Genomic DNA, 13154 nt, shown 5'->3' on the forward strand with positions numbered 1-13154 from the left:
TCTCACATCTGCAGAAAAGGTAAAACCTTGAGGTGAAGTGCCCTGCACAGCTCTTGAGGCAGAAGGGAAGCACAAGCTGTGAAATTCATCTGTGCAGCTGCTTCCCACCACCACCATCACCAGCTAACCCAGTACAAGAGCCATAACCTCAGAGCTCAGCTCTGTGTGGGCATCCTTCCTGGACCTGCAGGCTGAGCCTTTTCCATGTCATCCTTGCCCTGCTCATGAGTGAATCTCTCAAAGCCATTGCAGGTAGGTCCAAGTAACATCTGTAAAATCAGGATCAAGCTCAAGTAATCCAGCAGACTCTTCCTGGTCACCAGCAAACCAGCCACATTCCTGACTCTAGCAGGTTCAGGCAAAGTCTTTTCCCATCCCTAGTGCTGGATGCTCATTACAGCCACCCCAAGTCCCAGCAAGGGCTGGGCAATGCTGCTGTCCTCCATCCTGGGGACCTGGGATGCAGGAAACAACAAAATGTCCTCAGACCTTGTGAGTGTGAAGTGGAGGTCTGTGGAGCAGATGTAACTCCCAAGAGCAAATGCCAAGCCAGGAGGAAACTTCCAACTGAAATCCCTGCAGAAAATGGGCAGAAATCCAAAACTGAGGGGGCTTGGCCGAATAGCAAAGATCCCAAAGGCAACTCATAGCCAGGATTTACATCCAGGCAAGATGGAGCCAAAATACTTGGAGGGGAGATGGGGTCCTCCCACCCTCACCAGTCTGGAGCCAAAAGAGAGGGGCCAGGAGAACAGCAGGAGGGCTGGAGTCACATCAGCTGCAGCCCCACGAGTCCACAGGGGTGAGCAGCACCTCCAGCTCAGGGATTTACCCCTCACGTGAGGTTTTGGAAACCTCAAAAAGCAGAGAGCCCACGGTCCCAGAGCCAGCCGGTATCCCAGCTGTGGGGAGGGGAAGCAGGAGTCACTTGGGAGAGAGGAAAAGGTCCGAGGGACAGCTCTGGGGAAGGAGGGATGTGTTATTGTGAAGAGGGCATTTGTCTGCCCTGGAGGAAGGAAGAGGGGAGTGCTGGCCTCGCTCCTGAAGGCAGGTGCATGGCTGGATTTATCGGGGGAAGGAAGCAGGGACGGAAGTGAGCCCGGAGCACTGGGCGGCTCCATAGGAGCTCAGGGGCAGGCACGGGAAGAGGCCCCGGGCAGCGAAGCAGATTCGCAAGGCTTGTCAGGACACAGGAGGGAGGGGGCAGCCCCCTGCCAGCCCCAGCACCGCTCTGGGCCCTCACACAGTGCCCTGATGGCACCTCATGGGCACTGCCACTTCAGCAGCCGGGGAGGTGCTTGTTCCCAGACAGGGCTGCAAGGCTGTGAACGCCTGTGCAGAGCAGAAGACAAAGCAGAGGGAGCAGTGGGTTTGCTCTGGTTATTCCCAGAGGGGAACAGGACGTGTCCAGAAAACAGCTCTGCAGCATCGGGAACAGTCAGTTCCTCTGCTCTGCTCTGCTCCACCGTGTCCTGCACAACCTCAGAAAACAGGGAGTGAGAGCTTCTTCAGCCGTGGGTCAGAGGGCACTGGAGTCTTGCCATTTTCTAAGGCACAGGGAAAAAAAGCCAGGCACAGATGAAAAAGCACTGGAGTCATCATTTTAAGGGAGGGTAAGAACGTCATCCATCAATCTGCACTTCCTTGATTGCTTTGACTGCCACCTCCTCCCTTGGGAGCAGGAGGGCTCTGGGTTTATCTCCCCAGGGTGACAGGGCTGGGTGGGCAAGACAGAGGTTTGGGATGCTGGTAACAAAGAGCCTCTGACACCAAAACTTGCTCCACCACTCCCAGCAGGAACTCCTGCCACATCCCAGGCTCTCCTCCAGCTGGAGGCAGACCACAGCCAGCACTGAGGGGGCTCCTACAGCACCTTGCTGCAGGATGCTGCAGGGGCTGAAACCCTACTAAAACCAGACACACCTATCTTGGGAAGGTGCTGGCCCAAAAGACTGGTAATCAGCAAAACATGCTGGGAAACTACTGCAGGATGCTTGCCCTCCCCAAGGCAGCTCAGGTGGGATCTGGGACATGGGGCTGGTGGAACCATGGGCTGAACTCAGTGCAGCCCAGCTCTATGAACCATACAGCAGCCTGAGCATGTCTATGGTTCTCAGCACTCAACTCACAAAGTTCACAGAGCTGAGCAGACAGGCTCAGGCAAGCTGTGTGAGTGCCCAGAGCTCAGAATCAGGAGACAAACCTTCCCTCTAGTGGCTGGATGGCACATGAACCCAAAGCCACCTTCTCCCTCTCTTACCTCTTCCCCCATGCCAAGCCTAACAGCATTATTTTTCACCAGCCCTAAGGCTCAGCACAGATCCCAAGGGCATCAAATCTTACAAACTCTGTGTGAGCTTTTACTGGCTTAAAACTGGCACAGCTGCTGATTTGCACAAAGCCAGACAGCCCCAGTTCAGGCACAAATGTGTCCCAGGCACTGGAGAAGCCACACAGCCACAAATCACCACTTGTTTCTGCAGCAAGGGTGGTTTGTAGGGCCAGATCTTCAGCTGGGTTTCTCCCCCTTGCAGCAGTCATTCAGTGGAGCAGAGGATTAGATTCTGCTGGACCTTTTTATTATGGGTCTTCATCTAAATTTTAGGCTCATCACTGGCCATTTCTGCCTTTTTTTAAGTCCCGGAAAAGTTCTTATTTTAGGAAAACATCCCACTATGGGTTTTAAAAAACACCACTCAAAATGACAGGTAAATCACTACAGCCTTATACCTGAGAATTTGATCTTTTATGCTCAGAAGGAGGCTGAGGTGTAGATTTGGAAGCCTTAGATTTCACTCTCATGGATGTTACATTATAGCTACATTAAAAATGAACGCAGCAACTCTGACTTTTTCAAAGCTGGAAGTGAATTATTAATCAAAACAGCCCTTCTATCAGCTAAGGAAAAATGATAAATGGAGCATGAACACCATAAACCAGAAGTAGAAATGCTTTTTAATTAAGGTGATTCGCTGTTCAGATTATCACAGTCCTATCCACGCCTCCTCTGATTAATTATTCCCCCGCTCTGCAGACTGCTCTGTGCACACTCAGTGAACAGAAACCAAAAGACATTACCAGGGAGCAAGACCATCTCCTTTCAGCAAGGCCCCAAGAGATTTGTCTCTTCTAGAAACATCTTGCAATTTCCTGAATGGACAGGAGTTCACATCCAACATCTAAGAGTTGGTGGTAAAACAGACCTCAACATAAAACTGCACTGTGTAGCTTTAGTGCTCAGCTGAAGTGTTCATGTCATAAAATCAGAGAATGGCCTGGGTTAGAAGGGACTTTCAAAGGCCATGTAGGGCAAAGAACGGGCTGAGAAAGTACAGAGTGACAGTGGGCATTACAGCAACAGGATCCTACAACTACCCAGCAAAAAGATGCTGCAAGAAACCTTCATTACTCATCACAGCTTCCTATCAGGTTGTGGGTAATGAAGAAAATTGATACCAGGCAAGCCTTCCAACAGAGACAAAGTGCAGATCCTTCTTTCCCCCCTTTCTCTGGCAAAGGAGGGGATGAATGCCTGCCAGCTCCAGCAGGCTGACAAGGTGCAGTGTGGCCCAGAGCTAATTAGTGCTAAGGAGGAGTTAGTGCTGGGGGTCTGATGTAGACATGGAAGGTATTTCAGAGTGGCTCCTGGAAGCTCCTGGCTGTCCCGTGTCCCCCTGTGCAGTGGTGGCAGTGCTGGTAACCCCACCAGGCTGCACATCACACTGCTGCAGTGTCCTTGTCCATGGATGCCTCTGCTGGGAATGACACAAGAGAAGCTCAAAGCATCAGCTTTGGGATTCTTTTGCTGGGGGCAGGTTTAAAACCCCCAACCTGCTGCAGTCTGCAAAGCCAGGCTCTTACCAACACTGCTAAGTTAAAGCAGCTCTGCATTTTCATATCAAGACATTTTTTTCACTTGACAAACAAGAAGCTGGCTGGTGACTCTCTCTGTCACTATGCCAGTCCATCTTTCTTTTATTATAGATAGTGCCTTTCCTGAAGTGGGAACAAGAGTTATTTTTTGCTCCTTCAAATGTCATTTGTGAGTTGGCTGACTAGATGCCAGCCTGAGAAAAAATAATCCTGTAAAACAGGCAATAGTTCCTCTACACAATTAAAAATATACTAAAAAAATAAACCCATGTTCATACTGCGCAAAACCAACATCTTAAATACAGAAACAGCACGACAGGATACAATTAATAAATCAATTAAGAAGCAGAAAATTCCCAGAACAAATCTAGTGACTCTGGTTTTTTAATCCTGAGAAAAGCTTAGACCACAATAGAATCTGTGTAAGAAACTTCACAAAGAAACAAAGAGGTGTCTGTCTTAGACCATTGCTCCTATTCTTTCTTCTTGATGGACAAGCCTGTATGAATTCCACACAGATTAAAAAGCACTGAACCATGCAATTATAATGGTGGAGGGCTTTTAAAATGCATTTACTGAGAAGAAACATTGGTTGTAATTTCTTTCCTGATGTCAGTACAGCCGTTACATAGCTCTCCTTTTGTCACTTTATTTCAGATTTCCACAATCCAGCGGGCAGCAGGAAGTTACAAAACTGGGAAAATGGCTCTTTCTGATGAAGTTACACTGAAGTACTGGGCTCCATTTTTTAGCAATTAGTTACTGTTGTTCAAATGGCCCAAGCCCTCATCTTGCATCAGTGCCAGACAGGCGTGACTGTCACTCTCCCAGGACGTCTGCGACTCCTTCTGTGGCCAAATCCAAGCTGTAAAACAGAAGACACTGGACCACCCCTCCTGGGACCCCCTGCTTGGGCTGGCTCCTTTCACCACAGGCGAGGTTCTATGACTTGTCAGAAGCTTGCCCAGGTCTCAGTTCTCTTCCAAGGCCACTTTGCTCAAGCTCTGCTATAACTGCCATGTATTTGAATTCACTGGATCTGTGGTTGAAGGTCTCCACTAATGCGTAGGTCTCGGAGCGATCCGTGGCGTAGAACAGCTGCACCTGGTTGGCCAAGCACTGGGCATCATGGACCACCTGGCAGTGAGAACAGAGTGTGTCACAAGCACTGGGCATCATGGACCACCTGGCAGTGAGAACACAGCTGTGTCACAAGCACTGGGCATCATGGACCACCTGGCAGTGAGAACAGAGTGTGTCACAAGCACTGGGCATCATGGACCACCTGGCAGTGAGGACAGAGCTGTGTCACAAGCACTGGGCATCACAGACCACCTGGCAGTGAGAACAGAGTGTGTCACAAGCACTGGGCATCATGGACCACCTGGCAGTGAGAACACAGCTGTGTCACAAGCACTGGGCATCATGGACCACCTGGCAGTGAGGACAGAGCTGTCACCATCAGGGTGGGGCTGTGCCCGTGTCCCACTGGAAAAGAAATGCCACACTCCTACTCACCACGTGGCTCAACTCCGAGCCACCTTAGTTCAGCAAATCTCTTAACAAAGCACCTCCCTGTGGCTCCTGACCTACCTAAACACTCCAGCACTGTGTGTTTCAGCAACTCTCCTGCTGTGCATCTGCCTCAGAGGTCAAGTGTGGCTTTTGTGATCCCTGCCCACTCCAAGATGCACCAAATCCTCATTTTTCCCTTCTTACAGCTGACCTACTTGCAAAGATTGATTGTTTGCTCTGAGATCCAACAGGGAAAAAGAAAAGCATTACCAATTACTCCACTCATTGTTTCAGAAGGGGTGTCAGGAGGTCATTTAGAGGAGGGCTATTTTAATCATTCTGTTCCACCACTACAGTGCCCAGTGCCATCAGTGCAGGCACTGGTACAGTTATGCCAACAATGGTGTGCCCACACAGAGGGAAAGAGCACAGGTGTGCACAACCTGAACACTCAATTCTGAAGTCTCCTGCTTTGACAAAGAGGATTAAGCTTTAAACCCTGTTTTAACTTGTTTGCAGATAGCAACAGCTTTCATGTAAATTTGCTTCTGTTAGAAGGAAAAAAACCCAGTAGCTTTGTTCTTTTACAACGATCACCTGTAATACCCAAATTTAAAAAAAAGAATGCATGAACTGAAATCACCAAAGACTGATGATTCCCTTCTGGCTTTCCTCAGCCTTAAGTACATTAGGTTAAAAAAAGACAGTGGGACCATTCTTTGGCAAAGGGTCTTTGAAAGGCTTCACTGTAATTTAATTTTAATTCAAAACTGTAGGAGGAGTTGCAGCATAAAATGAAGGAAGCCAATGAGCAAACTTCTCTTACCAAGAACTTGGAGTCCATTTCTGCTGTCATTAGCACTATCCCTTTCTCCTTCTGCAGATCAGGATAATGGTACAAGACCAACTGGCTTGGAGCAGTTTCACCCTGGGTCTGAAGGAGAGAAAGAAACCTGTCAGTATCCCATAAAAACCTTCACTCCACTGCAGATCTGGGCGCTTGATTACAAAACTTTGAGTATTAACTGCCACAGAGGCAGTTCCTTCCCAGGGCTTAAGGGTCAGTTCTAATTAGAAGTTCATTATTCTTGGTATTTACAGAAAACAAGGGATTTGCAGAGTTAGGTTGTTTTTTTAACTTGACTAAAGACCATTTTGCATTTAAAAGAACCCACCATTTTTAGGAAGGTATTTAATCTTACAGCATCTACTGCTATTTTAAGTAGCTTGCACAAACAATTCTAAAAAGCTTGGCTCTTGCTCATGTTTTGAGTCTACTGAACTTCTACCTCATTATCCTCTACACTACAGAGACACTTAATGCCCATAACTTTACTAATTTACCTGTAAGTAATGTACAATTAAACCATAATTAATAACAGCTATTGTCATGAGAATTCTTTTCAAGTTAAGCTAGACAACCTGTTGGCTAAACTACTGAGTAAATAACATATATTGCAATATATTGATACTATCTATTTCTGGATCCTAAATCAATTTTGAACTTTTTAACTCAAACACTCACCTGAACATTTATCAGGGAAGTGAAGTGTAATTCTGTTCCAGACCACTGCCCCACAAAGAACTCATAGCCTTCTTTTCTTGGCAAAGCATATAGAAACTGCAGAGAAATTATAAAAAAACCAAATTTCCCTTACATAGAACAAAATGATGCCTGTGTCACACTGGCCTCAAGCATTAATGCTTTAGTGAGAGAACCACAATAGAAAAAAGAGTTTCTTTGCCCCACCACATGTGACAGGACAGCAAGAATCAGACTCCAAAGCATACAATAAAGCAGAATTACCCTATCAGTATTAATTCATTAGCAAATATCTTGACAAATATTCTTGTCAGTATTTTGAGACTTAAAAAGAAAGGAGAATGGACAACATTCAGCCTCTGACTTTCTTGTTCTCACCTAGAAAACTAACAGCAGAAATGGTCAAATATAAGGTAAGGAGCAGAGCATTTAATCCTGTCATTTTATCAGCTGCTGCAGAAGAGGCAGCAAGCATCTTCTCTCTGGACACTTACAGCCTATCCAGCTCCACAGGTACAGACCTGCTCGTTCTACCCACCAAGGGAAGGACAACATGGGAGCAGAAAATCTTGCAGGACATCTGACTGAATGCCAGTGCAGTGCACAGAAATGCACCTCAGGCTATAAATAACTTCCCAATCTCCAAGTGGCTCAGGAAGCCAGATACATTTGATTTTCCTCTTGGCAAGTGAAGTAGGTAGGACTAATCCATCAGCCCAGTAAAGTCTCCATTCCCTGGGAGATTCTGTGCTGCTGCTCTCTCAACCCTCCATCTTTTCTATCTAGATCAAACTGTTTCATAAATATGAATAGACACTGCTTTATCTGAGCACCAGGACATGTGTTTGAACACCTGGATTTTACTAATCAGGCTGATACAAGGGGTATCAGCACAGGAAGGTCAAAAGTTAATGGATCAGGCTCTGAAGAGAAGCATTACAGCTCTACAGCCACACACTGCTGTACGTACCGATGGACACTTCTGGGCTCTCCTCCACATCAAATCAAACTTGTCTGCCTTTGGGGAAGGAGAAAGAGAAGTTCAATTTCAGTAACACAAATGTGGATGCAGAGCTGCTCACAATCACTTCATTAACCTTTAGAGGGCACAGCTTCCATCTGGAGAAGGTCCCACTGTGGGGACAGATGGCAACCAGTGCCTGGAAAGCTGCATTTAGTTCTTATTTACCTAAAAGTCATCAGCATCCTGTTTTAACAAGGCTGTCTCTAAGATGCAGCAGCAAAATCCTTGGATCCAGAGCTTCATGCCTTGGATGTGGGGGCCCCAAGCCTGAGGCTTACATCCTCTTTCAGTAATTGCTGCACTGCATCATGTAGTGTCAACAGCTGAGCGAGACAACACATCCCTGGCTCCAAATTGTGGATTTACATCATTGTCATCTGTTCTTAGTATAAAAATGCAGCCCATCTATACACTCAATAACATACTTATTGCTTAGGTTTAAATTAAAACCACAACCCTATTTCAGCCCTGATGAAACCTGGCAATTTCATTCAGTGTTCTCTGTGTTTCCCCAAATCTGTTGCCTAATTTTTTTTTGCTTCCCAGCACTGTATTAATATCTACTCTTATGTGTTCAAGAAAGAAAACATGTGCCATTCATCAAGAAGAAATTCCTTCATGTGTACTTTTGAGCATGGGAGAATTATGCAAGGCCTTTCTTTCAGCCAACAAAAAGCTTCTGGCAAAAGACAAAGGGGTTTTTTTTTCCCTCGATGACACCATGAACTGCTTCCTAATGTGCCTGGGATCTGGTTTGCATTGAAGTCTTAAAAAGCTTCCAACATTCCTCCTAAAACAGTGCAGCAAAGCACAGCGCCAGCCCCACTAATGAAAGACCTACATTTTAGCTGGAGTCCCTGGCTTTGGCCCTCTGCTACAGTAAAAGTGCAAATCAAACTATTTTCACAACATCCACATGTTGGGAAAACTGAAACATGAGGCTGCTTGACTTCAAATCCCACACTTCCACTTTCAGAGCATTCAGCACATCACACATCTAGAACACTCCCTCCCACTGAGTTCAGCTGCAACAGAAAGGGCCAAATACAATCACAAATCAGACCCCAGATCTAAATGAGGTTCCAAGAACTCAAGGAACACACAGTTGTGAAAAGACAGATTTAAGAGATCACAATTACAGAATGACCCTGAAGAAAAAAATAAAGAGAAATCCCCAAAGTGAAAAAAGTCTCCTTCTGCCTAATGCAAACTAAGAACAATTAACATCTGGAAAAGTTATCAGGAGTAAGAAGCATGATCTTATCTCAGGAAACACCCTGCAATCTCAAGAAAGACAGTGCTGCCAATAACTGTAAATGTATGAAATAAGTCCTAAGTGATTAGCCACATGCAAGTTACCAGCCAAGTGCTCTTGGACTGCCACATTAACCTTGAAGCAGCTGCCTGTGCCGTGGGGAAGAGGGAAAAGGAACAAGCAACTCTGAGAAAAAGAACTCTAAAAATACAAATGCTACTTAATAAACTTTAGGGCCTTGCAAAAAGTGTTGGAGGCTTGTATTAAAATAAGCCTGGAAATTCCAGCCAGGTGTGCAGAAAAAGGTCCTTGATTTATTGAGACTCCTCTGAGTGAGAAAAAAAGGGATATGCATTTCTGAAAACAAAAGCCTTTGTTTGGGGCAATAAAATCACTCAGCAAGCAAGTCTGTTCTTGAAACCTCACTTTCCTTTACTGACTGCTTTTAAAAGCAGCAGAATCTCAGTTGGAAAGGAAAGCTTTCTATGCTGGCTTTTCAAGTGCAGAACTATAGCAGAACTACTTACAGGGATAACAGCATAAACTGTGTCTTTTGCAGAAAAATACTGATTCCAAATCTGTAGAAAACAAAGAAGATGAGATACAGTTAAAGTCCAGCATTTAGCAGTAATGTTAAATGCTTTAAAACATCAACTGACCTTTGTAAGCACTTTGGGAAGTCATTTTTCAATCAAGCCTGACTGATTTTCCTGCTAATGCAACATACTTCTGCAAAGGTTCCAGATGTACCAAAGGACAGATTCCAAGCAGGTAACAGAAATCAGCAGTGGGCTCAGAGGTGGCTCAGTATTCATTAACCATCAGAAGCACTTCTCACATCTTTCCCAACAATAACACTAATGACTTTTGGTTGTGTTTTTTGGTGGTGGTGTTTTTTTTTTAATAAAGAACATAGAAAACATTTCCAACAGAAGACAAGTCTTTGCATGATGCTCCTCTGTGTTAACAGTCTTTTTCTTCACCACAGCAGGATGGCTGTACCTGTACCCCCTAGGAGGACTTACCTAGATGGAGAAAACTTTATCTTTTCCTATGGATACCCATGTGAATATGCTTTTTGTAAACATACATCCACAGCTGTGTTTTATTTTTCAGGCTAAGTAAAATTTCCATCCTTACACACAGATTATTAAGCACAGATGTCAAGCAAAGTTTATTCCATTTAAATCCATCACCTGTGTTATTTCCTCTGCTGATTTTTCTTTCACCATCTCAACATTAAGAATTGAATCAAGTGTCTGCAAGAGAAAGCATAAATAATCTGGCATGACGGCTGTTCTCCAACCTTGTAAGAATCCAGAATGAATGGATGCAATTACAGAGAACAAAATCAACCTAGGGGAACTTGATTCCATTTATAGTGTTACTTAGTCCCTCTAATTGCCAAATAAAATACAGCAGCAACACACTGAGAAGTGGATTCACACACTGAGGCAGAACAGATTCTTTCAGGAGTCAGCACATGCTTTGCTCCAGTTGTGCAGATCTCTACTGAAGCTGCAAGAGGAGCAGCTTTTGCCTTCAGCCATCTCAAAGATGTGCTCTTTGGCAGATTTACACTGAAGAGTCATCAAAATACAAGAATGTGAAGTAAAATTCTCTTGTCCCTGGGCTGGCTGATCACTACAAATGTATTTCCATGCTGTAAAAAGAGCTTAACCCTTTCCATTTAATGTTCAGAACAGATGCCTCAACTGGAAGGAATTTCCAGGGTGTCACAGAGAAGCACAGGGCAATAAAAACCCAGAGTGCCAGGAGTTCTAAGGTTGAACGGGGTCCCAACAGTTAACCAAGATCTTACACTCAAATGAAGCATAAGGAACACCAGAATTATGTCAAAGTGTTCTTGACTGAAACTGGCTGTGGCAATGCAAGTTAATCCACACCCTTGCCTTGCCACCCTCCTAACACTTGGGGTCATTTCTCTCACCTTATCCTTTGTGAATCCTCCCTTTGATGTCTTGCTGCCCAAGCCTTCTGCCTGCAAGAAAACATTCTTCTTTAGTTTTACAGCTAATATCATTGATTTGCCTTCCCTGCCACACATAACCTGCCTGCTGACAGAAACTCCTGAGTGGGAGCTCAAGATACTTGAAGATCACTACAGTGTATTTTAATAAAATAAGTGATTGATTAGGTGAAGTAAATAAGATTAGTAACCTAATATGAATTATGAATTTCAAGGCCACAAAGGATTAGTCAAAAGGAAACTATTATGCATTTTGGATCCAATATTATTGAACTGTTTTCTTGCTTTCACTAAAAAAATGATAAATGCAGGATTGTGTCATTCTTCTGACCAAATTAAGCTGGAACTAATCAAACAAGGTTTCAAGCAGGGAATTTACAGTCTAAGAAATAATACAGAGGAGTACAGAGCAATGCTTTTAGCCACCACACAGTGAAATTTCAGAGCTCCTACTGATAGGGATACTTCCAGTTTGTAGCATTACTCTGACCCCATAAAAATAGCATTAGAGCTTCAGTGCATGTGATTTACAAAGAAAATTGTCCTTGCCTTTTCCTCCATGCATCTGATAAACTCTCCTTGTTTGGAATGTCCCACGGGCTGCTTTTTCACTTCACTTCTTTTTTCCATGCGGGATTCAAACACATCTGGATTGGACCTGAATTGGAACAGGGACTGTTAACAGTACAAGAGAGCAACAGAACAGCTCGAGTTGGAAGGGACCCACAAGGATCATCCAAGTCCTCCTCCCTGCTCCTTGTCCAACTGGACATAAATTCATATAACTAAAACATTCCAGTTTGCTTTTAAATAACCTTAAGTTTTTAATTATGATGATAAACAGGAAAAATCAATGCACAGTTAAGAAACTGTGAAAGCTGTTGCACAATATCTCCTATGACCCAAGGCTTTGGATTTGTTTTTGGCACTGCATTCCAACAAGACCCGGTTGGATGAGGCTCTGAGCAACCTGTCCTAGGGGAAGTTGTCTCTGCCCATGGCAGGAGGGTTGGAAGTGGCTGATCTCAAAGGTGTTTTCCAACCCAAGCCATTCCATGGTTCTGTGAGTGAGGCTGTGAAGTCTTTTGCTTCATTGATTTATACTGCTAAGTAAGGTAATCCATCTTTATCAGGATAATTCAAAACCATGATTCTTCTATGAGCTGTTCTCATTGGGCCTTGCCAGCAGATAGACTTACATCTAAAATAAGACTCAACTTCTGCCTACCCACTTTCTGTTCAAATCCTCCTTTATAATAAGACGGAAGGCTATAAATTGGAATACTCTTTGACTGCTCTGACAGTTTCCAAAATTGGAGTGCTCTTTGCCTGTTCCAAAGGTTTACAGGTGGAGAGCACTGCTGGGTGACTAACATCCTTTGGCCTTCTAAAATGTTTACTATGATACTGATTCATGTTCTTAACTTAAAATTTTAATTTAATCTTGGCAAAACTATCTCTAATCAAGCTGACCACGCTAGGAGACAATCCTCACTGACCTGCTGTCAAACACATGTGAATTTCAAGGCAATTGGCCTAAACTAATCGAGTTTCTCAAGAGGGCGAAAAGCTAAAAAAGGACATCTCTCCTTCAGGAGAGCGCTCCCCAGGCCCGCCCGTTCCGCAAAACGCAGCCCGCCCACCCCGGTCCCGCCGCCGCCTCCCTCGGGGCCCACCTCCGCAGCTCCTGGATCTTATGCCGGTACTTCCCGTAGAAGGGGTTCTCCTCCAGCGCCGCCTCTCCCGATCCCGCCGCCGTTCCCGATCCCGCTGCCGACCCCAGCAGCCCCCGTGCCGGCGGTGCCAGCAACCCGAGCGGCCGGAGCGCGGCTCGGCTCCGCAGGGCCACCCCCAGGCCCCAGCCCTGGCACAGCGGGCCCGCCATGGCTCCGCTCCCCTCAGCCCGCCCCGCGCTCCGCCCTCCGCTCCCCTCAGCCCGCCCCGCTCCCCTCAG

General features: G+C 45.4%; 1 protein-coding gene across 2 annotated transcripts; it reads right to left on the reverse strand.

Annotated features, from left to right (window-relative positions):
* Nucleotides 1–4239: 4239 nt before the first annotated feature.
* On the reverse strand, nt 4240–13127 carry ATPAF1 (ATP synthase mitochondrial F1 complex assembly factor 1). 2 transcript variants are annotated; one of them, XM_054638545.2, is made up of 9 exons: nt 12877–13126; nt 11750–11858; nt 11162–11212; nt 10407–10469; nt 9738–9788; nt 7902–7949; nt 6914–7009; nt 6215–6322; nt 4240–5010 (listed from the first exon to the last, which is right to left on the reverse strand). In XM_054638545.2, the coding sequence occupies exons 1-9, from the start codon at nt 13083–13085 to the stop codon at nt 4816–4818; spliced, it is 930 nt and encodes a 309-aa protein (XP_054494520.2). In that variant the 5' UTR covers nt 13086–13126; the 3' UTR covers nt 4240–4815. The 2 variants fall into 2 exon arrangements, with proteins under 2 accessions (XP_054494520.2, XP_077038601.1); XM_077182486.1 differs by lacking the exon at nt 4240–5010 and adding an exon at nt 5224–5307 and having other exon boundaries at nt 12877–13127.
* Between the last annotated feature and the right edge of the window lie 27 nt (nt 13128–13154).

The sequence above is a fragment of the Agelaius phoeniceus genome, chromosome 8 (genome assembly GCF_051311805.1).
Source record: "Agelaius phoeniceus isolate bAgePho1 chromosome 8, bAgePho1.hap1, whole genome shotgun sequence".
Classification (NCBI taxonomy): Eukaryota; Metazoa; Chordata; class Aves; order Passeriformes; family Icteridae; genus Agelaius; species Agelaius phoeniceus.

What these genes read in the sequence shown, in the direction of transcription:
- ATPAF1 (XM_054638545.2), bottom strand. Translation starts at nt 13,085, where the DNA reads ATGGCGGGCCCGCTGTGCCAGGGCTGGGGCCTGGGGGTGGCCCTGCGG. An exon ending in GAGGATTCACAAAGGATAAG is followed by an intron (nt 10,470 to 11,161) that starts GTGAGAGAAATG and finishes TTTCTCTTGCAG; the next exon opens with ACACTTGATTCAATTCTTAA. An exon ending in CAGTTTATGCTGTTATCCCT is followed by an intron (nt 7,950 to 9,737) that starts GTAAGTAGTTCT and finishes CCTTCCCCAAAG; the next exon opens with GCAGACAAGTTTGATTTGAT.